The sequence below is a fragment of the Lissotriton helveticus genome, chromosome 3_1, assembly GCF_964261635.1.
Source record: "Lissotriton helveticus chromosome 3_1, aLisHel1.1, whole genome shotgun sequence".
In the NCBI taxonomy this organism is placed as follows: Eukaryota; Metazoa; Chordata; class Amphibia; order Caudata; family Salamandridae; genus Lissotriton; species Lissotriton helveticus.
The window spans coordinates 431,560,453-431,585,178 of record NC_136061.1 but is presented as its reverse complement, the minus strand read 5'-3'; the positions used below and the strand labels follow the sequence as shown (position 1 = coordinate 431,585,178).

Genomic DNA, 24,726 nt, shown 5'->3' with positions numbered 1-24,726 from the left:
TTGGTATAGCCTACCGTTTGTAAGACTTATATCACAGCCCTTTCAGCTCTATAAGTGTATGTTGTCTAATGCTTAGTTGGGTTTGGAACCGCCTGGTCATCTATACATTTAGTACTTCAACTTTGAATTGTTAGAAGTTATAATATGTATGTTTGCTAACACAATCTCCTAACGTTCATTAACTGTCAATTGTACAACGTCCTGCAGAATATGGGTCCTCTATGTTTGTTAGGTATATATTCTATATTGCTATTGCATTATTTGACAAATTTGATTGTTTGTATACCACCTCAACCATGTATGTTCTTTTATTGTAAAGCGCTCTGATACACCCGTGGGTATGTTGGTGCTATATAAAACTTTATAAATAAAGGTGCAGCAGAACTTACAGAAATGTTAATCTTCACTCTATGCTCCTGCACTCGAAGACACACTATGACACACCCCAGTACAAAACGCCACTTCACTCTACTCTATAGCAAGCCACTCCACTCTACAACACTGTACTCCAGTCTACGCCACTCTATGCCACTCCACACCACTTTACACTATGACACCCTACTCCACTACGCCATGGCACTCTACTACACTACTGCATTTTATGCCACGCTACTTCACTTTACACAACTCAATTGCTGCTCCAAATCACTTTACTCCATTCTACTCTAACACACTACTCCACTATTCTACTCTACGCCACTCTACGCCACTACACTCTACGACTATCTATATCACTCCATGAGACTCTACTCCACAACACTCGTCGACACTACACTCAAAATCACTTCACTCGACGACACTCCATTCCACAACACTCTACTCCACTCTGTTCTACAACACTCTATGCAACTCTCTTTAAGCAACTTTACTCCATGCCTTTCCGTGCCCTTTCACAATACTCTACTCCCCACTCTATGCCACTCCACACTATGCCCTTTCACTCTAATTCCTCCACAACACTCTAAGATAATCCGCTCTAAGACACTCTGCTCTAAGACCCTCTGCTCCACGCTACTTTTTTCTACCCCACTAAAGTTTAGCCATGCTAAACAGCAGCCTTGACGTTGTACAACATCACCAATATATTTTTGCCAATGCTTGTTGAGGTTATAAACTGTGCCATGACTACAGTACGTCAGTCTTCGGGATATTTCTTTATTTTGAAGACAACACTAACACAATTACAACCTCATAGCTACTTCTGAGACCTGGGTAGTTGAGAAAGGGACAGAATGTTGCCTAACTGCCAAGATACATGTTTCTCTTCTGTCGCAATGTTGCCAAATTGAATGGTTCTTTTCTATTTAGAAGAGAGTTGTTGGTTGTACGCTGCGGCCCAGTCCCAGAGGCATTAGATGGGGAGTTCTCTTTTAAGTTCTGTACGATAACTGCTTCCATTAAACAGGGGCCATTCAGACATTCCTGATCTTGTGCAGGCATGCTCGAGCACATAGGTACAGCTTTATATCATTAGACTGGACCAAAGATCTTGGTGATCTTATTAACCATTTGTTTTTGATGTTGACTTGATGTGATATATTTATGCTGACATTGTGGTTTCTACGTCCCTATACCACTTGTGATAGGAAGCCAATTTCTCAAAGCATAGAAATATACATTCCAGAATGCCCTGCGCATGGTGCCCAATATCTTAAAATGAATCCTTGTTGCAGACAACCCAGGGAAGAAGGGAAGAGGTTACATGGCCAAACTTCTTCATTATCAGAAGAGTCACTAAACAAAGCCTTGCTAGCCTACAGGACAACTATGTAAAAGTATTAGAAGGTGGTTCTGACACTATGGGCCGCCCAGATTTTTCGCTTTTTGAGCACCCAATTGTTGAGCTTTTACTGTGGGGGAGCCTCATAAATTGGGACTCACCCACAGTGAACTCAGGATGTAAGAGACTGCATGGGGATTTTTACTGGTGTCCCCCTGGCTTGACCAGGCCACTGCGCAGCAGCTGGAGTAAGGGACACCGGGTTGGTTACATACAGACACAGGTTTACATGCATGTGCACACATGTAGGGGCTGCGCAGGGTAGATTCCAAGCGTGCACAGCCAATGAGCAGGTACAGATAGTCTGGTGTGGCGGGACTTATGCAGAATGAGGTGGTAACATGGAATAGGCTTTATACAGAGGGAAGAAACTGCCAGGGAAAGTCAGTGTGCTTTACAGTGTGTATTCCATTATTCACTTATGGGGATAGGGTGCACATGTGCTAATTTTACTTTCCTAAGGCCAACAGATTCCAGACACCCACTAAAGTCCACTGTTGCGGATGTGAAAAGAGGGATTCTGCAGAGTCCAAAGTCATATCTGCTTTTGGGTCATCCAGAAATGTCATATTTCTCTGAGTCACTGGCTGGGGTCTGGCCCTCGCAGGTTAGATTAATGACCTTTCTTCCCAGAGGGAGGAACTTCCCTCCAAGGAGAGAAGATAGGTGGAGCTACAGGCTAATCCATCAGCAGCTCTCGCTTAGTGCCAGGCACTGAGTTGAACCAAGGTGAAGGCAGCACTGGGGAAGAGGACCATGTGGTCAGAGACACTGGACGATGCCATTTTGAACTAACCCAGAGGCTGGACAAGAAGGAGGAAGCAGGGGCAGGGAAGTGGTGTGACGCTGTGTGATAGGGCAAACAGAGACTTCCTGCCCGGCCCCTACACAAATTCTTAAAAGAACTTGCACAGGAATAGAAGCTCTCTCTGGGGTGTGGTCTGCTGAGGCGGAAGGTGCTGAAGCCTGGCAATGGGCAATTGCAAGGAGGGACCCCCTGACTGCCCCCCAGGGCCCTAACTGCGCCAGAAGAAGAGCCCAGGACCAGTGCGCAGAAGCAGGGGCCTCTGTGCAGGGAAAAGAGAGGCCCAGGAGGAGAGCCAGGCGAAAGGCTGGCGCAGGGAGCTAGTGAAGACCGCTCCCTGCAGAATGCATCCTCTTGGAGACCCGGAGGGCGAAGGACAGTGCTCCCAGTGGCTGGGGGCACCACCAGGAGCAAGAAGAAGCGTAAATGGAAAGGATTGGACCGATGGGAACCGAGACATGCCCTCCAGAAGGTACGTGACCTTTGACCTCCCAGAAGACCGACGACGAAGCGCATGGGGCTCCGCCATCGGTCTTGAATGTGCCCATGGGGTGGGTCCGGTCCCGGGGGCTGCCCACCTAAGAAGACAAGTCGGGGTGCGCCATCGCGCATCCTGTGAAATTGCCCAGCGGTGTGCCAGGAGCCCACCCGGGCCCCCACCGAAACCGAAGCCGGGGAACACCATCGCGCTCCCCGCGAAGAATGGGGAGGGGCCCAGGATTCCAAGTCTGGGCCTCGTGTGTGCAGCAGAAATCGGGGGTGCGCCGTCGCATCCCCCCGTGAATACTGATCAGGGGCTCTTGACCCCATCCCTGGGCCCCGATGAGTGAGTGGAAGGCGGGGGTTGCCGTCGCACCTCCCCGTGAAGTGGTAGCCCAGGACCCCATCCTCAGGCCCTGTAGAGAAGAGAAGTCGTGGAGCGCAGTCGCGCTCCCCGTGAAGTCACCGCTGGGGGCCCGGGACCCCATCCCCGTGCCCCGAAATGGCCAGAGGATGGGGGACTGCTGCTGCACTCCCCCAAGCCCAGAAGAAGGAGGGGGGAGTGCCGTCGCACTCCCCCGAGGTCCTGCTGGCCCAGCGAGATCCTACATGTCTGCCCGCAGGAGCCAGCAGACCAGAAGACCGGTGCCGGCTCCCGTGGCAGCACACAAGGGTGCTGGCTGGGCGGGGAGCTGGCGGGGGCAGCCAAGGGTGGGCTCCCTGGGCTGCTCTCCACCAAGATCGGTGTGCGGGGGTCCCGGGACCCCCAGAACAAAGGAGTCGGCACTTGGGGCCCGGGTGAGACCGGGCCCCCCAACCAGTGGCGGCAGGAGCGGCCGGGGTTGGCCTCCCTGGACCGCATAACCCTCACCTGGGGGTCTGGGTCGGACCGGTCCCCCACTGAAGAGTGGAGGTGGCGCAAAGCACCACAAAGTTGATCGCAGCTCTCCCCGGCACAGCGGGAGAGCCCCTGCTCTTACATTCATAAAGAGTAGCATGAAGCGGCCCACAATGCCTTGCTAAGCAACTGGAAATTGATTTTTTTTGGGCTTAGTGGTCACCAGAGGAGGGGGTCACCCGCATAGGGGTGCAAAGGTGCTGGGGGAGCTGCTGGAGAAGCGCAGTCTCCCCCCCCAGCATGAAGAGCAGTCCCACCCTAAGTCACATGGGGACTTAAAAAGAATAACCCCTCAAGGGCTCAGCCAGCATGTTAACTCCTCTTGGGCTGGAACTTCCGTTCTACAGCTGGATGAGGGTTGAGAAGTGCATCATGGAGTGAATGGCTGACTTGGGGATGTCTGGAGAAGGGCATCCCCTGGAGGTGAAGAGGTGTAATTGCACCAGAAATGCATTTACTAACATTATTTATTTTAGAGGGACTGAAGGTCACGTGTAGTACTGGTGTGAGTTGATGTCATAAGCAAAGTGGGGTTATGTTGTCAGACATTCCTGCTAGGGCGTCTGGCTGTATATTCGTAATCCTGTGATTTCCTCTGTGATGCCTTTAGGGACTGTAATTGCAATGCATTCTAATGATCCACAAATGTGCTGAGAACTGTCATTCTAAAGTGTGCTTAAACATTTATTCTTGCTGCTGCACTTAGGTGAAGACACCAGACTGCTAGTCCTTAAGATATAGAGGTGCATACATTAGGGTCAGTAGGAGAAGCTCAGTCAGGGTCATGTGTCACCAAGGCAGGTGTACCCCTTTTTAATGCTTGTTGAAGTAATGGGGTGGGGCGCCACTGAGATGGCGCCAGTGCGCAGGGCCCTCGCTCCAAGTTATGTTCAACTAACTGTATTGGCGGCAAGATGCTGTGCATACATGGGAGTGGTGGTACGAGACCCCACCCCCCTGAGGGAGGGGTGGAGATGTTATGCAATGTCACAAAGTAATTCCGACAGCTTATGTATATTTGTAAATTGGTGCATAGTATTGAGTAGTGTGTGTGTTTAATAAATGTACTCTTACTTTTATAAAGCAAAGTACAGACTGGACAATCGTTATTGAGTGTTATTTTTGCGCACCTGCAAATGGAGATTACTAGCCTACACCACCTCCCCTGAGTAAGCCTCAGACTGCTCTGCAACGCTACCCTCTGAGAGTCAGGCGCTACAATTGCGTGTTTGGTTCCTAGTGAAGGAAAAATGTAGTCATGTTATTTGTGCAGGCCTCACATATGCTGCCTCGTTTTCCAACAAAAAGGAAATACAATAACATGACAAGACCACATTAGATAAAAGTTATATGAAATCATCCTGATTTGGCCAGCACAGACATCAGGCTAAACTACAGCTTTTTTCAGTACTTGTGACACATGATGATGATTGTGGTTTCTAGAGCACAGCAAATGCCCATGGGTGTCAAGGCACTGTAGTCCTACTGGGCTACTTGGCGAGAACTGGAAAAAAAGATTCCCAGATTGCGTATGCCTTGCTAAAGTGTAAAGAGACAGGTTTCTAACGCCTTTCTAAAAGGAAGATGTAGCTATATGGAGGAAAGATTGAGGGGTAGATTGTTCCATAGCCTTGCAGCCACAACCGAAAAGGCCCTGCCTCCCCATTTCTTCCTACAGACTCTGGGAACAATTACCTGCTTGAAGGCTGCAGAGCAGAGGTTTGTACATACCATTGGAACATGGCTTTAATGTCCACTGGACTTGCAGAGTAGAGGGCTTTATGAATAATAGAGTGTGTTAAACGACATATGCTTCTCTGTCAAAAGCCAATGCAGATCACCTAGACCTTTTGATGCTGACTGCAGCTCAGGAATGCCCAGCGTGAGTCTAGCTGCCGCATTCTGCACCAGTGAAGTTTTGCAATGGTCGTCAAATTGGCCTGGAGGTAGAGTGCATTACAATGGTCTACCCTAGAAGTCACCAGAGCAAGCCCGAACGGTTTATGAACCGGAATGGTCATGTAAGGAAAACTTTGCCTCAACATTTTAATCATCCAAAAACAGGTTGACACTGTACAATTGACCTGGCTGTCCAATGACAGCTTGCCATCCAAGATAGTGCCCAGATTATTCACTATTTGAATGGCCTCGGTAGGGTACCTAAAATATTAGGCCACCAAGTGCTATTCCAGACCGGAGATGCGCAGCCAAAGGGCAAGACCTACGTCTTATCACTATTAAGTTTCAGGTAGTTCTTGCCCATCCATGTGGCTACAGCCGTCACATAATAATTAAAATTAGCTGCCAACTCCTCGGAGTCTATGGAGAAGGACACAATTATGCGTATCTTTACATTCCAAAAGAACGACTGAGTTTGGCCAGTTGGTAAATACACAGATTTAATAATGTAAGCCTCAGAGAGGAGCCCAACTGAACCACACAAGGCAGTGAAAAAGGTTCAGAGTGGAAATGAATGAGAGCAAGCCTCTGTGATATACCCGAAAGAAAGGAGGACGGCCGGTTCAGAGCTCGGTCTCTGATACCCAGTGTCCTCAAGCGCTCCGTCAGCAATGAGGGAGAGATGGTGTCGAAAGACCCAGAGAGATCCAACAGGATCAGTGCTGCAGCCTTCCCTTCATCAACTAAGCGTCTGATGATGTCCGTTACAGCTACCAAGGCAGTTTCAATCGCGTGATTGCTACAAAAGCCATACTGCGAAACATCCACTACATCCTGTTCCTCTGCATACCTCATCAGAGATTGATTGAGGTGCTTTTCCAGGATCTTGGCTGGGATTAGAATCAGTGAGATTGGCCTGTGATTCTTGAGGTCATTGGGATCTAGATTAGGTTTCTTCAGTAAGGGTCTAATCACGGCCTCTTTCCGCATGCCTGGATAGTGTCTTGCCATAACAGCAGTGGTCATGATCGTGGTGAGGGTGCAAGAAACTGTACCAGCAACCAATTGCAGGGTTCGTACAGCACATGGTTCGCAAGGGGATCCCGACTTGATGTAAAGTAACAGTGAGTCGGTAAGTCCAGGTGTAAGAAGCGGGAAGACCTCGAGCAGCTGCACCTGTTCCGCCTTAGCCTCTGAGGGAACTAGAGACATTGGCGGTGCTTCCCTGCTGGGGCTCCCCTGCACCTTCTCTGAGGTACCGCGAGCATCCAGCTCACACACATCAAAAAGTCAGATTTAGCTTAACTAAATTCTTGTGCTAACCACTCTGCCATTTGTGTACACAGTCCTTCCCCACGCATCTAGGAGTATATCTATAGAAGAAGGTTGTCAGTGGTGGGTAAATCTCAATCCCAGGATACCGTTGGCCTCTGTGATGGAACACCCGGTGAGAATGACCCATCGTAACTAGGTCACACTCAAAACATTTGTTTAGAAGACTAACCCTGAAAGCAGGATCTTCCTTTACACATAGGCTGCTGCTTTGAAAAACACCAGAAGAATGCACAAATGTCAGTCAAAGGAAGCATTTTAATTCTTACTCGAAGATTTAATGTTATTTCAGTATTTGCACCAATATCGTCTGTGAAAAGTACTACTTTGGATGACTCTACCAACAAGGTTTGTGTCACCAAGGCCTATCATCAAAACTTCAACCTAGACTGGCTGAAGGTCACAGAATGCTCCAGACTGCCTGGTGTTACCACGAGTTAGCTTCTCGTTTTGTCTCCCACAGCCCCTTTCCCCTCCATTGAAATCTGAATTGCACCCCCTTTGAAGGAAAGCCTCCCGCACGCCAGGTTTTCGGAGAAGCCAGAACGGCAATCAACGCTTCGTTGTTTAACGAGCCTTTTCCTGGCACACAAAGGCGACGAAAGCATTGCACGACTCACCAATCGGATCCCATTATTACTACAATATGCCACGTTGGCATCGCTTTGAGTCACTGGGAAAATGTCATACAAAAGAGAACCCACCTCGGGTCCAAAGCTTATTAGTTCCAATAAGGAAGCCTGTCCCAGCCGCGCAGACAGCCCCGATCTGTCCGTGTAATAGGCTTTGCCATGTCCTGCCCCAGGCGCCCCGGCTGTCTCGCGCATCCCCTTCTCCGCGGTGTTTACAAAGGCACCAGACGGGCGAAACCAACAGGAACCTGTCCTGCAGGAGAGGCGATGCATTCATCTTTGACCCGGATGGACATGCTTAATTCTAGGGTGAAGGGTTATCACTGAAAAACAAAAGGCACTCAAAAGGAAAGGATGGCGAATTCGCCATGCAGTCTCCTGTATCTCAGCCTTATCACGGCACAGCTTGCACAGCTGGGGGAGCACATGCTATCGCTGTTATTGAATCTCTGTGCCCAAAATGAACCCTTTGGTGTGGTGAAGTGCTGTTAAATCACATGATAATTCGCTTTATGTTCTATCTGCAGTCATTTCTCTTTCTGACTCCTGAAGAAAGGAGGACAAAGCTTTCCATAGATGTGAGCAGCGGGTCTTATCTCGAAGTAGTGGCATGCATTGTATGCATTGTATGGTATATAATGCAAGGTGCACACACATGCAAGTCCTCGTCGCTCTGTAACATGGCCTTTCACGTCTGACACATGGCTACAACAATTGATACTTTAAAATCACAGCAAAGTCTAATGTGCTTTTGATTTGTTGCGCAGGTTTGCTAGTCATACTTTGCAAACACGTGCACAGTGAAAGGGGAATGCAGTTACCATTTTGAAAGCAATTATCTTTTATCTTATATATGTGGCTCGTTTCTCTTCCAAGAAAGACAGTTGTAAACAAAGGCGTAGTAAGGCATTGGAAGTGGAGTAATGGATTTGCGACAAAACTCTAACGCTATAAAACTCTTTCTCGCCTAGACGAGCCTTCAAACTGGTGAATGTTTTACGTTACTGTGGGGGTTGGTCCAAAAACAGTGGTAACTTTGCTTGCCTTGAGCTCACCACCATAGGAAGCAGGCACTACTTTGGACCATGAATTAAATTACATCGCTGGGTGCACCGTCCAGGATTTCTACGATGCTCACCGTCTGAGTGCATTCAATGCAGAATAGGTCTATGCGCTTGGTTTTTCGGAGCTGTGCCACGCAAGTATCACTAGGAAGCGATTAATTCATACAAACAAAAAACAGTTTAGGTCTACCCCTTTTGACCAATGAGAGGTTTGCATCGGTGGTGGCACCTGGAACCCCTGCTACTTCACAAGAGGACGAGGCGTCTGTATTTAGGGAGGTAAAAGATAAAAGAGGGATACACAGTTCCAAATCTCACTTATTCATCTATTTTTACAGGGTCAGCTTCTGGCAGATGTGGCAATATGCAGGTATATAAGTTGAGTTGGGTGACTAACTGCCTATATTGTAAGGAAATCATTGTGGCACGTTTTGTTAGAGTGAGCTATGTGGAAGATGATTTTAAAACATGCAATGTTGGCTACAGAGTCCTGTAGAATAAAAGTCTAAAAGCTTGATCTTGGGAGCAGCCTGGTACACACCCTGACACTTTTGTGAGATCTCTAAATCCGTGACCCTAGCTTGCTGTCCCAACTGCTTCCTAGTTTTACCACCAGGAACTGCCCCCCACCCGCCCAAATGACAACTCACTCCTTCAAGCGGATGATAATGTGCCTTCATCTAGGCTGTCTGAAATGACCAATGCAACTACATCTCCTCCCTCTCCACTACTGTTTTGTGATAAAAAGGCTACCATGTACCCCTCTACACCCCCATCCATTCTCTCTGTTCATCAAGGCACACATGCTCCTCCAACTCAAATATCAATCATTAATTCTGACTTTCTCCTCTTCTGATTACCAACCCTCTATCGTCCAATTTCCATCTCTATCTCAGCTTCTCTCTCTGGACCTATCCACAAAAATAAAAATGTTGTTACCCATCAACACTCCAGTTTAAAATCTGCTCTCAATCTTCTTACCCCCTCGTCCTTGTGTGTCACACTAATGCTCCCCACCTCCCTTAAACCCTGCTACAGTCGTCCTAATCCCACCCACTTACCATAATCCATTGCTGAAGGAAAGACAGCCTCCTCCCGGGACCCATTGTTTGACAAAACTCACCAAGATTAATGTCATCCCAAATTCCTTCTCTATCGCCAGTCCTACACCCTCCCTAAATGTGCTCTCCTCAGCTGCTGATCCGCTGCCGCAGGCTGCACCAACATCTACCACCATTCTTGACTATGATCTCAATATTATTGTTTTAAGGGAAACATACCTCAATTACTCTGCCCAACACGTCACAGACTTACTCACCCTCCTAAGTACTCCACTATCAGTCAGGACCACCTCGGTAAAAACACAGGGTTGTGTGCACTATCATTCACAAAACTGTTAAACTGTCCCAAGTCGATTGTCATTCCATTTTGGACTCCTTCAAATCGATCTCTTCTTTATCAACACATTCAAGCCGAGATTGGCGGATATATGCCATCCTCCTGCCAACCACCACCTCTTCCTAGCTGAGGACCTGGAACGCCTTGCCTTCAACCTTCTTACTCTTTTTGACATGCTCTTTTTTGGGGAGTTCAATATCAGGCAGAATAAAGACGCTGGCCCAGTCACCTCGGAATCGGTTGCCCATCTAGCAGCTAACACTCTCTTTCAATTCTGTAAGAAAAACTCCTGCATAAGGCTCCATTTTAGACTTTTATCACCTCGAAACAAGATTCAATTCTTAACTCTATCACCTTGGACTCGTATGTACATCATACCCTTCTACATTCCTGCTCCCCACTACCTCAATACAGCCTCATGATAACCACAAGAACTCTTGGTGATAGCTACAGACTACTCGATCAAATCTCCAGACTACCTCCATCTCCGGAACTCCGCTGGCTCTACCTGGAACTTGTGATGCTACTCTCATCTATGAGAAATTCAATTCTACCATTGAAAAGACATTGTTGATAAAATCAACACTCCCTCCAAAAAATCTTGCACAAAAACAACACCTTACACCTATTCTCATCCAGCTTCAAAGCTTAATGGCTGCAAAGAAAAAAGAAATCGCCTGTCACTCTCCCAGTGTAAACAGAAGTTACAAATTCTCAACTCTGCTTGATGAAGATTCCCACTTCAACTCTAACATCACTCTTTCCCAGAACAGACCTAAGAAACTGCTCAAAATAATTTGCTCTCAAACTTCAACATTCTCCTTCTCTGACCATAATCATACCAGACAAAATTAATTCTCGTCATTTTTAAAATGACAAAATAAACCTATAAGTTAATGCTTAAAGTGCAATTGTGCCGATGTTAGCACAAACTCCCATCAAAAAGCATATGGAAAATTACACAGCGCTTTGGTTATCCGTGACATTTACCACTAGGTTGCTGCTGGTGCTATTGGCCTGGGCTAACCAGTGCGCAGCCAGTCAGAGTGCATTTAGAATGGGTGCAATTATTATATGTGCAGTTTACTGGCCAGCATTTCACAACCAGGTTGCTATCGGCACTGGCAGTATTAGTGCATGCTATGAGCACATAGAAGTTGAAGACTTCCTCATTGGGCTACAGTATAGTCAGAGTGACGTTTACTCCCATCGGTCCCTCCTCACACAAATTCAATCCCTTCAGTGTGAGTATGTGCATATCACAAAAGGAGACTAGGTGTGAATTATTGGATCTCTCTCACACCATCTGAGGCTGAAATAGGGGATCCACAATGCCTGCAGACCTTCACAGATAAATTTGGGCAACAGAATCTTAACGAGGTTGCTCAGGGGTAGACTTTCCAGATAACACAAGTGAGTTAATGTGCTCAATCGAGATGCTCATCTAAGTAGCCTCCATATGCACTACTTGGAGCTTTGAGTTGCAAGCAAGAGAAACTTTGCCAACTGTGAAAACTCCCCATTGCAAATAGTGGTGAATGGCAGGGGCCAGTAACCTGCTGCTGTTGGGATATGCAAGACCATGTATAGTAAAGGTGGTATGGCCTTGTAAGGACTCTCCTCAACTGCCTTGAGGCAGGCCCTATCATAAGTAATGTAATGAGAAAACAAGGGAACCCCAACATTCGAACCTGGGGATTTTAAGAAAAGATTGGTTCTTACAGGGCCAGATCAGTCCCAATACCGACCGATCTGGCCCTGTAAGAACCGATGTTTTCTTAACATACTATCACAAGTCAAGGCATACTTAACCATTGGGTTCTAAGACCCAAGCGCATATATTGGAGGTTCCATCTACCTCAAGGTGAACCTGTGTCAAGCAGGAACTGGATTTGGCTGAAAACTGATCACATCCATTCCCATTAGAGCTGATTGGCCATAATGTCACCATAAGGCATCTCCTGCATAGGCTTCAAGCTAGGGGGGGCAGCTTTTGCTGATAGACTGGGGAGGCACTGGGGAACTAAAAGCAGCTCTGGTGAGGATGTTTAAATCAGCCCTGCTCCCTTGCTCTCCTCCTGCTATTTCTTTCCATTCATACATTCCCTTCTCCTCTCTCTATAATCTTTATCTTAGTGTCCCTCACTCAATCTCTTTCTCTTAAAGCCCTCCTGTTTCTTCTGCAATCAAATTTGGGTGTGCTGGGGAGAGCAAAAAAAACGATGGATTTAGGCTCAGATCTCTGTACTGGGGTGAATGGAAGACATTGATCTGCATTCTGTCCATCAATTGTTCTTTTTGCATTTGTCACCCCGAGTGGGACAGGTATGCCCAGACCTGGGTCCCCTGCTCTCCATGCCACTGGAGTCAAGCTGTCCTGGCTGATGAGGGGTTAAACCCTGAAACCGGTCCTAGGATGCTTGTTTCAAGTCCAGGGAGAACCTGGCCTGCCAGTTCGGACTGGAAAGTTCCCATTGGGCACAGGGTGAAGGCTGATTCAGACATGAGTCCCTTGCTCATTGCATCATCAGGATTCAAGCAAGCCGGGCCGAAGACGGCTGTAATGCCAGAAACCGGTCCCCGGAAGCTTGTTTCCTTTCCAGTGAAGAATTGGCTTGGTAGTTTGGTCTGCCCTGTTCCCATGATGCACTGGGCCAGGGACAGACCAATTTGCATATAGCCAGGTTCTGAACTGGGATGGTGCAGTGAGCTAAAAAACGGTGATGGATCAAGCCCTGATCTGTTGACTGGGTAGGAGTGTTCTGATTAACTCAGATACTCTGTCCATCACCACCCCCTTTTTGTAATGATTTGCATATTGCTGGGTCCAAACTTGAATGGCATGGTGAGCAAAAAAATGGGATTTAGGCCCAGATCTCTGTACTGGGGTGAATGTATGACACTGCTCTGCATTCTGTCCATCAAATGTTCCTTTTGGGAAAGTGACAGAGGCATTGGGCTTTCAAAACTATCTCCCAATGACAGCAGCTTGATGGGGTAATAAATGCTTTAAGGAGTAAAAGGCAGTCCAGCCCTACTAATGGATGGGCTCCTATATCTATTTCTTTTTTTGCAGTTTTATATAGGGCAAACTTAGAACTAGGGCTTTAGAGTACTTCACTTGAGCATCAGATTAAATAACACATTCTTTTCTTTTTATGTATGCGGAGATTAAGTAATTTCCCCGAATCACAGAATGTTGAGCAGAGGCAGGTACTCAACTGGTTCCTCGGTTCCAGAGTTAGCAGCTCTGGCCCTTAGGCCATATGTCCCAAACATGCCTTTATGGCTCAATTCTTGTACCCGGTGATGTTGCTGGGAGCGGATTTGACCATTTCCCCCAGATTTTGGTTTTCAATCGCACCCGGATTCCCATCGTCTTTTGTGAGCAGAGGAAGGAGGGACACAGTGATGTGTGGACAGAGGACAGGAAAATAGAGTTGGGCAAGAGATCAGATTCAAGAGTGCCTCCCATGACAGTGCACATGCTGCATTAAAATATTACGCTTTACATCCTTAATTTTCTAGTATGCTTGACACCTGGCCCAGATGCCCAGGTGTTGAGTGAATCATTTCATTCAAGTCTGTCAAATCCAATAGCGTGAACCTAACCAGAAACATAAAATACAACCTGGGAAGCTAATATTTTTTTAATAAGTTGTGTGCACGATTAAAAAAAACTATTAATTTATACCATTAGCTACGGGGGGCATTTGTAGACCGTGGCAAATTATATAGTTGCACTGTGCCAACCCGTGCTTAATACAAACCAGGAGCAATTAGAACTTTATTGGTGAAAAGTTTCACTGCTCAATGAAGAAAACTGGGATTGAATCGAGTTCACAGTGCCCCGACCCCCGAGGACCCGACCCCCGAGGACCCTACCGTGACAGGCGGCTTCGGGCTCAGCTCGCTGGGGTGGGAGGCACCTGGAAGGAAGGCGGCAGGTGGGCCCAGCGCCGGGTCACTGCTCCGCCTCACCAGCAGCGGCGTGCCTAGGAGGGAACAGAGAGGTCAGAGGTCAGCACAGCCCTGGGGAATAGTCCTTGACAGATAACGTTTCAATCACGGAGGCATGAACACTGTTGTTTTTTCTTTACCTCGGTTTTGATGGAGTGTGAGAAGCATTCTGGGTACATTAAACGTGTCATACATCATTATCTAACACACAAAAAGAAAACAACCCAGGCTGTCAAGGGGCATCCAGAGAATGATGTCACAATACACCTAAAAACCCTGCTGACCTTATCAAACAAAGGAACAAACTAGAAAGCCCATTGGTGGTTATTGTTAGAGATGCAGGACTGGGGCCGTCCATTAAAGAACACCAAACATAATACAATTAATGTACTGTATGTTTAAGCAGTGTGCTTTTGCGCGCTAAAAAAACTGATAGGAGAGTGGTCGTCTCGAATATCCCGCGGGCTTTTACTGAAGCCATCTATTCTGGACATATGAATATATTAAACACCAAGAAAATGATGTCATTCTCGAGTGAAATCCCAGACAGAAATCAATAATAACAAAAAGACATGTTTATGCTTCTGCGATCCACCTCTCTCAGCGAGTGAAAGATCAGCCCAGCAGATCAAATGTTTTCTGGTCGAACACAACAGACCACGCGGAACTGCAAGGCTGCCGCCTGGCCACCCTTTAACAGCAGGATTTTATCTTGCATTCATTGCAGGGTTTGCACACTCTGCACTTCAGCTTTAACTTTAACAGATGACTTCATGTTACCCTCACAGCGCCTGGATACCCTCACGGGTGACAAGCAGCGCTCTACAAACCCACCTGGCAGTACATTACATCAGTGACACTACTTTCCCCGTCTCTGACTTTACTACACCAACCGATTGCATTTTGGGATTTCTATTCTTGGCAGTGGCATAACAATGATTTCATGGCGGCCAGCCAGATAAGCGAGGTGGGTGGAGGGAGTCAACAGACGACGGAATAGGTACATTTTAATAAATAAAACAAACCTATTCCGTCGTCTGTCGACTCCCCACCTCCCCCGCCCGATCCACCGCCCCACGCACTTACCTACACCGGCCGCATCTGAACACAAGCAAGATAGCCCTATGTGTTTTTTTACAAGTTTGCCAGATAACTGGTGTTGTATATCCCTACCCGCCAGGGAACCTATACCACATATGATTGCTACAGCCCTGTTTATGGGTCTCAAAATTCCTTATTCTACTTGTCTTTCCTCTCCCATGCCTATTTCTATCCATCACTCCTCTCGCCTTCCTTCTTTTTTTCACATTCTCCTCTCCTTAACATCTCCCACTGTCTCTCCCCTCACCTGTTACTCTAGTTTTTCTAATGACCATTGCTGGATTTGATAGTGTCGTTTTATATGGCAGTGACCCACATCTCTGGACCTTGGAAGGCTCTACAGAGCCATGCCTTGGGGAGACACTCACAAGAAGAACTCTGTTAAATAAAGTGCACACGGTATCCACAATCACCACTGAGCTCTGGTGCCACTGCACTAGCGACTCCACTGATAGCCATGCCCCTGGCGCTTCGGCCACTTCTGCTAAGCCGATTGCACCAACACAACTGAAAACAGTGATCTGAGAAAGGAAAGCCAGGAACTGGAATAGGATGTCCCTCATGACATGGAGTCATGGTGAGAAGCGTGGCTCAGTGGTTAGAGGCGGCAGACCCGGAAGCTGAGATCGACCGTGGACCAGGGTTCGATTCCCCGCCTCGGCGGGTCTCGGGCTCAAAATTCCACGGACTCGACAATTCTCGCTCCGGTGCCTACTCGAATCACAGGGTCACACTCTGCAACTCTGGGCAATAGCTTGCTTAATCTCCACTACGGCCCCTCGCGGCGGGATGCCTGGCTTTCACCTTGTGGACACCCTGCCGGGGTTTCTCACAGGGGAATACCAGGACGGGTTCCCTAAGCAAGCGCCAGGATGCCCTTTGGGTGACAGGTTTGCGCTATATAAGTACACCTACATTTACATTTACATGGAGTCATCTAACCTCGGCTCTAGATATCTGTCGCTGCCTTACGCAGTCATTTTTTACAAGGCAAGGCAGGGAAAGGGGCATGAGTAGTGGAGCCAGGTAGCTCCCTATCAGGACGACACCAGGCCCTGCATTACTGTCCTGGCTTTTAGCCCCCAAAGTGCATCGCTGCACAACCTCAATGGGTGCCTCCAGCACAGACTCTGGGACATGCACTCTTTTACCAATATAATGCGCCCGGAACAGACTCTGGGACATGCACACTTATCAAAATAATGCGGCAGGCACAGAATCTGTGACATGCACTCTCTTACCAATATAATGTGCTCGGCACAAACTCTGGGACATGCACTCTTTTATGAAAATAACGCGCTCTCTTCAAGAGATCCGCTAACTAGTGAAGTTAACGCACGTGCTAAAGAGTATGCAGTGGATGACAATGAAGTGTTGGTTCAAATAGCTGCTCATCATCTGCAGGATACCCACCCTAACCCTTGGGGGAGGGGGGCTCTGAAGAAGCCCCCATGGAGTGGGCCAAACCTTGAGGGTTGCTGGGTCTGTCAACCTTTGCAAACGCACTTATTTTGATAAACGCCCCCATGTAAAAGGCTTGGGCTTTTCTTCGACACATCACTAATGTTAGCTATGGTAGACCAGTTCCCTTAACAGAAGCAAAGACATACAAGTCTTATGTTATACCGCTCTTGAATACAGCGCCACAGAGTCGGGGGAGGCGGACCGCTATATAAAACTTTATGAATAAATAAAAATACACACCGGTGGCAAGACCCATAGCGCATGCATCTGTCCCAGGAAATCCAAGCACTTGATACATGGAGGTCATTCTAACATGACATAATACAACCGCACAGGCTTTATCAGGCCACATTGAGTATGGACCTGAAATGCACTGTGTGATCCCTTCATCTTTTTGAGAGGAGTGCATGACTGACAGATGATGCTCAGTCATCCCAGGACATCACGGTTCCAGTCCTGGGTTTCCCCCTTAAAACCTGTGCTTCCTGGGACTTGAAGTACTGCCTAGCTTGAAATTAACGAACTGCTCTTGAAAGCAATGGTTTCTAAAAGAAAAGCCAATTGATAACCACTTGCTCAATATTGTTAGTCAAACGCATTTACGAAATGTTTCATTTAATATCAGGTGCAGAAGGGTTATCTCAGCAAAAAATACTTAGATACACATTGAATGGCTGCCAATAGGAAGCCCCGCATTTTGGCAGCACTGACTATACAGCTGTCAAGTGGCCCCTTAGTACCCCAAGCAAATTCAGCCAGGCCTAGAGGTTTTAGAAGCACTTTGCATTCTGGGATTCGTAGTATAGATCACCCTAGAAGAAATATGGGTAAAAAATACCAGCCTATACAGCGCTGTTAGTATGATCAGGTGTTAGAGCTAAGGTGTCACACATGACAGTCACATAGATGCTATACTGTTAACATGACAAGTACAAGAATCAAATCAATGCACTTGTGCCCCAGAATGCAACTTTTTGTATTATTGGCTGAGAAATCGATTAATCAAAGACTCGAATACAAAGACTTTGAAGGCAGCAAATGTGAGTTCCCTCACATGTATAATTTTATAGGGTCGAACTCGGCAGGCGTCCCAGCAGACAGCATCAGCAGCACACATCCATTATATATCCCTTCTACAAAACGCCAATAATGTAAGCAGGCAAAATGGCCTGCCATATCCTGGTTAGGTACAGAAAAACTACCACGATTGAGATGCAGACACCCCTTAAGACCCTGGACATCCGTGCCACTGCACCTGCTGCACTATAGATAGCTATGCCCCCTGCCAATACATCTCTTGGCCCAGATGTTTCATTCTTTAAGGAAGTAACTTGTAAAATAAATAAGTAAATAAATATATCTCAGCGCTTTAATGTCAGCTCTGAGGAAATCTATGAACAAGCCTGCAGGTTACAGGTTCAACAAGCCACTATTTCATCATCCGAGGTTGGTCGAAAGGGAACCAGTCAGTTGACCAACATTATTCTGCCCCAAGAGATTCTGGCAACACTGCTATATGTTGTTAAAAAAAGGAAGATTTCCGATCTTAAATCAGTCATCTTGTTTTAGAGAGGAGAATCTGCTTCAGAGTAAAGGGGTTCAGAGGCACGTAGGACCCCTGGACTAGAAAATTGGTACACCATAAGTACATCCCAGCACAACACATGCACTTCACAGCTAACATTCATCCTTATTTGAAACAAAGATGACATTTTAATTTCATATGATATTCACATCAGTTACACTTTTCGAATCCACACCTAACGTGCACAGCACACTCGACTAGCCTGCAGCAGGGTGTGTTGTATTAAAGAGATTATAGTAAATCGTGGCCAGGCATGCACGGACACAGGGATACTTTATGGAGTAAATATGAACCCCGTTATGATTTCTGAACATGCTTCGCCAATGATATGAGGCCGGCGGAACAGCGGATGTCACCATGAAGAACGCACTTAGGATGCCTGCGGGCTGAAATCTTCCACTCTAGGTTGACACGGTTTGACCTCTCCAAACACAAGCTCTCGCCCTGGAATCCTGGAATCCTCTTTGAGTGAGGTCATTCAGAGAATTGCAGCACACGTCAGTAGACCTGTCTCTTAAAACCCCGTCTCAGGCAAGGGAATCCGCACTCGGCAATTACACCACCGTCTGCAGACCCCAGCCGCAGAAAGGCCTGTCTCCCACCTGCGCTTGAGATAATATTGAGTTGGACACGTTCCTTCCCTCCCCCTGCACATCTTTCAACAAATACAGAAAATGGAGCTCTGTAAGTCATCAGCGGTGGCGTCATGTTGATACATTTAATATAAACAGCAGGATCCCCTTGTAATACGTGCTTCACTTGCTTTAAAAACAGAAAAAAAGGCCGGTGTTATTCTAAGCTTCTTCTAGGGCTACGCATTTCCAGGACCCCTGCTGCAGTCTTTCAGAAATTGTATTTTTCCAAAAGTCTAGGCTCTTCTACTCTTAATGGGGTTGTAAGGAGGACGTCAGCAGCTGTTTATGCCACTTATCACAGCCCACCATTCGCTTTTGCCCCATTATGTTCTGGTGGAATTTGTATTTGTGTGTGTCTGAGCAACTCCTAGTCCAATGACAATAATTCCAAACATCCCAGTTCACACCTATGGTGTAAACTGGGACTTCGAAGGCCCCGAAAGCATTAACACATTCATTTGCTTCTGAAGTAGCAGCACTCTCAACCTCTATACATAAGTGAGCTGGCTAGAGAGCGTGCTCTATTTGGGCAATGCCACACAACTCCACATTAGGGGTGAGGTCTACCAGACCGCCTATGCACTAAAATTCCCTCAGTACTTGGGACCCCTTTTCATTTCACACACAAAGAAAGAGAAAGGTGCGTGAGTGATGTGGTGTGTGAGAAGTATGTGTATGAGAAGGCACATAACTGAGTGAGCCAGATCGAGGCACGGCTATTTACCCACAAAAATGGCAGGGTCATCCTACCACTACCTCTTCCTGCTCCAAGAATCCTGGTGGGGAGAAATCTACAAAATGACATGGTGGCATACATCTTCTTTAGCCATGCTACACAGCATTGAGGAGGGTGTACAGCATAGCTAAAAACAAGTGGCAAAGAGAAAAATCCCAAAGGCCAGACTTACTGGTTTTGCCAATGCTCGCTCTTTTTGCTGTTTAAGCCTGGTACAAGGCCTGTAGTGACCCCTCTCCTACTTTCAACCACCTCCACAATTTGTTTTAATTACCCTTCCAGAAGCTCATCCCTACATGACCTGTGATATTCATTCTGAGCCTAGTCACAGTAGACATACAAAAGAAACTACAGTGTCCTGTGTTTCGGTAACAAGTTTTTTTTAAATATTGGAAATGAATTATTCTTGTAGGTCTCAATATTTTAGCTTTCATCCTAGATCCAGTAGTTATATCCTTGGATTCATAAGTGTGAGGTGGTCAGACTGAAGTTCTCCATTTTGGATTTTCTAGTAATGGAGTTAACGTTTTAATGTTTGCTTTAGTCCCCCAGGCTGACAGTTCCATAAAAGTTCTTCTTGCCACAGCATAACAGCAGGTTTCCTCAAGTATTAGGAGAGTGGCACGATGGATTGCTTGTGAATCGCCTGGAAGTAGGCGTTTGTGAGTGTGACTGGCCGAGTGAATGGAGGCGATTCTGTGACGTTTGTCAGCGTCAGTATGCTCCAGAGAAATGAGAGGGTTTAAGGGGATGGCGTTTTCCTGGCCAAGGCCAAGCGCAGGATGAGTGGACCATAGATCTAGTCCGAGCTGCTGCAGTGTTTTCACCAGGGACAGTCGAACTCCGCTGCCGGTAGGTTGGGTGACGCTCAAGAAGCGGAGAGGAGGCAACACCAATCCCTTGAGGATCCCGTCCGTCATTTCCTGGGCTCAGCACGAGACTGAGGATGATGAGCAAGGACCTCATTGATATCGCCGTGAGCACTGATGAGTCCAGACGGTGAGCCCGGGAGGCTGGGGCTCATGACCAAATTCTCCTTAAGTCTGTTTGAGCATTTAAATTTTAATAGAATGCCTCTTTTGTTCCACGCCTGACTACAAAATGGCGCCCCCAGTCGATCGTCAGCAGGGATCGAGGTTACACCTATGTGAGACCCCCCGTTTCCAGTAATACCACATAGGCATTGTAAGCGATCAGAGTCTACATTCTACTACTCGGACCTTTGGGATGTCCCCATTCAGTGCTATTAATTAAGTGAGAAAGCAACCGGAGGCACCCTGCCTGACTTGCTAATGTCGGCCGTCTCTCCCACTGGCCGACATTACTCAATCATCTCGCACCCCCTCTATTGACCTACGGCACCTGGCCCTGTTCTTCTTGCCGATCCTCGGCTTGCTCGCACCCCCTTTCCTTTTGGGTAATAGAGAAACAATGGGGACGGCTTAATTGATCATCAAGGACTCATCCCCCTTGCTTGGCTTCTAGATGGCCGCCCCAGTCAAACCCTCCTTGATACGCTATTTCTCCTGGTTCATATAATTCAATCATGTCCTGCTCTCCCTCCAGGGCATTTACTTGTTGATTTTTCCCTTGACAGTGGAGACCTTGCTATCTGACTGACGCCCAGTGGAGCTACCTGTTAGCTGAAGAGGAGATAGGCTGTGGATTCCCCCTCGGCCACCACCTACCCAGCCAGACCTTGGACTGTATCCACATCCTACCCCTTCACCCTACCCCTTTCCGCCCTCTACGCTCCTTTCCTCTCATCATCTTCGCTCTTTAAATGTTTTTCAGTTGAGACCTAGCTATCTATCAAATGCCCGTTGGAGCTACCTGATAGCTGAAGAGGAGATGGGCTGTGGATTCCCCCGTGGCCGTCACCTACCCAGCCGGACCTGGGGCAGACTTTCATCGTCTCTCCATTGTATCTATACCTTACCCCCTTTCCCTACCCCCTTTCCGTTCTTCACTTAATTTTACTTACCCTCTATGTTCTTTAAATGTTTTTAATGGTATGTTTTTTTGTAATTTGTAACTGATGTAATTTGGTAACTATGTCAAACCTTATGTAAAGCGGTCTGATACCTTTGGGTCTAGCCAGCTCTATATAAAACACTTTTAGTAAAAAAAAATAATAATAATAAAAAAAACCCAGTAAGTTCTCATCATTATTTCCATGGTGAGGGAAATGGAGGGGATTCACGATGCTAGACCACATACCAAAGTGTAAATCCAAGAAGGATGCATGCAGGTATGTGATATTTCTATAGAGTGTACCCAGCCAAAGGGTAGTGGAGCATATTACAGGGTCAAAGTCATACATAAAGACAATAAGTGATAGGAGAGGGAGCTTTTTTCGAGAATTTAAAGCACTGTGATGTAGTTTTGTTTAAAGAGGTGTGTCTTCATTTTTTTCCTGAATTGGAGCAGCACTGGGGCGATCTGGGTTAATATAGGAATGTTATTCCAGAATCTGTATCTGTGTGCATAGATGGCAAAGTATGTGTTTTTCCAGTTTTCGACCCTAGTCTGCAGGTGGATGGTGTACTGGTTGAGGATGTGCAGAGAGCCATCAGAGATGGTGAACTTATCTCTAAAATAAGCTGGGATGCTGGTTAAGGTGGCTTTGTAAATGATGCAGCTGGGTTTGAAGATGATGCAAGCCAGCCTGGCGGAAAATGGAGTTCCATCATTATGGGGATGTTGTAATCATATTTATTCAGGCCCTGGATGAGATGTGCTGTGGTGTATGGGACACCCTTGAAGGGTATCAGTATAGAGTTTTGGAGGCCATGGAGCAGGAAGTTACCACCATCCAGATGTGAGAGCTGAAGGGTTTGAATAGCAGTCATGATGTTGCATTCTGGAAGAAATTGTCTTACTTTCTTTAGGAGAGCGCTGGCACCAGCCCATCTTTGATTTTTGGCAATGTGTTCTTCGAGGATGAGGTTGGAGTATAAATCCATGTGGCTTGCAATCAGTGGAAGTTGGAGTTTGAAGGCATCAAGGTTCATGTCATGAAGTCAGGTTTGTACTGTTTCTTGTTTGTTGTTCTTGACAAATAACAGAACCATGTCTTAGCTGAGTGGAGCTTTAGGTAGGCGCAGGGCATCGCAATCTAGATGGTGTGCAGGTAGTATTTGAAGTACTGCATGTCTCTGTCGTCGTTCACGCGCAGCGGTCGCGCCCCATGCGTGCCGAAGGTGCGCCAAAGGTAAGCCCGTCTACGCCCGTCCGCGCCTGGGCCGCGCCCAGCGCCAGACCCCCTGGTCCTCGCAAAATCCACTCCGTCCGCATAACGTACGACGCCGCAACCCTATCAGCACTTAATCCCGGCCGACTCCCAAACTGCAACCAAGCCGCCCCAGGGCAAACCCATGGACCCTTCACCTGCCACTCCTGCAAATTCAACTGCGCCATGATCCACACCAAATCCACAGACTCCACACTGACCTCCAACACCAACCACCTGAAGTGCATCCTGCTCAACACCCGCTCGGTCCACAAACATGCCATTGAACTTTGGAACCTACTCGACACCACATCGCCGGACGTCGCCTTTCTCACTGAAACATGGATGAACGCCTCATCAGCGCCCGACATCGCCATAGCCATTCCGGACGGCTACAAGATCATCCGAAAGGACCGCACCATCCAAACAGGAGGAGGCATTGCCATCGTCCATAAAAACAACATCCGCATCACGACCAATTCCGACGATATGCTCGCTACCGCCGAACACCTTCACTTCCAGATCCACACCGACCCCAAGACCACACTCAGAGGCACCCTCTTCTACAGACCGCCAGGACCCCGTACACAATTCAGCGAAACATCACTGACTTTATCAGCCCACATGTCCTCCCCTCCGAGAACTACATCTTATTGGGAGACCTCAACTTTCATCTGGAAAAGAAAAACGACAGCAATACCACCAACCTTCTAGACAACCTGGCCAATCTCTGACTCAAACATTGTTGACACCCCCACCCACCTTGCCGGACACACGCTCGACCCTATATTCACATCCAGCAATCACATCTCCTTCGATCACACCACAGCTCTTCATTGGATGGACCACAGCTGCGTTCACTTCAACTACAATAAGACCACCACCCACAACCTATTCCCGAAGAAATTGGAACAAAATTACCACCGACCAGCTCCTCACAACGCTTCACCAAAACCCTCCTACCAAATCATCGGACCCAAACCAAGCAGCCACCAACATCACACACTGGATCACCCACTGCGCCGATGAACTGGCACCCTTGAAAAACCACCAAATCAAGCAGGGTAGCAAAAGAGCCCCCTGGTTCAACGACGACCTTAAGAAATCCAAGAAGCTCTGTCGTACCATCGAGAAAGCCTGGAGAAAAAACCCAACCACTGACAACCTGGCCTCTTTCAAGAACGCCTCCCGCAAACACCACCAACTCATCAGATCTACCAAGAAATCAGCATTCAAGGATCGACTTGACAACAACGCCCTAAACAGCAAGGAACTATTCAACATCGTCAAAGAATTCACCAACCCCACCGCCGGCACCAACGACATCACCCCCTCCCAAGACCTCTGCGACTCTCTATCCTCATTCTTCCACAACAAAATCGCCAACATACATAACAGCTTCAAAAACCAGTCCGAAGACCAGCCCTCTTCACCCACCCCCGAACCAAACCGCACTCCACCAACCTTCACGCCTGGAACCCAATCACCACCTAAGACACCATCCGCCTGATGAACTCCATCCACTCAGGATCGCCAACCGACCCATGTCCCCACCACATCTTCAACAAAGCAGACTCGATCATCGCACCCCATCTCCGCGATGTCATTAACTGTTCCTTCAACTCCACTACATTCCCGGAAAGCTGGAAACATGCCGAACTCAGCGCCCTTCTAAAGAAACCCACAGCAGACCCCACGGAACTTAAGAACTACCGCCCCATCTCG

The 24,726-nt window shown here is 47.4% G+C and overlaps 1 protein-coding gene across 1 annotated transcript in view; it reads right to left on the bottom strand.

Moving 5' to 3' along the window:
* PARD3B (par-3 family cell polarity regulator beta) overlaps window positions 1-24,726 on the bottom strand; it is a 2,182,026-nt gene that overhangs the window by 1,492,143 nt on the left and 665,157 nt on the right. Inside the window, exon 4 of the mRNA XM_078680290.1 lies at window positions 14,174-14,283. Within this exon, the coding sequence (XP_078536416.1) occupies window positions 14,174-14,283 (110 nt within the window). The remainder of the gene's footprint in view (window positions 1-14,173; window positions 14,284-24,726) is intronic.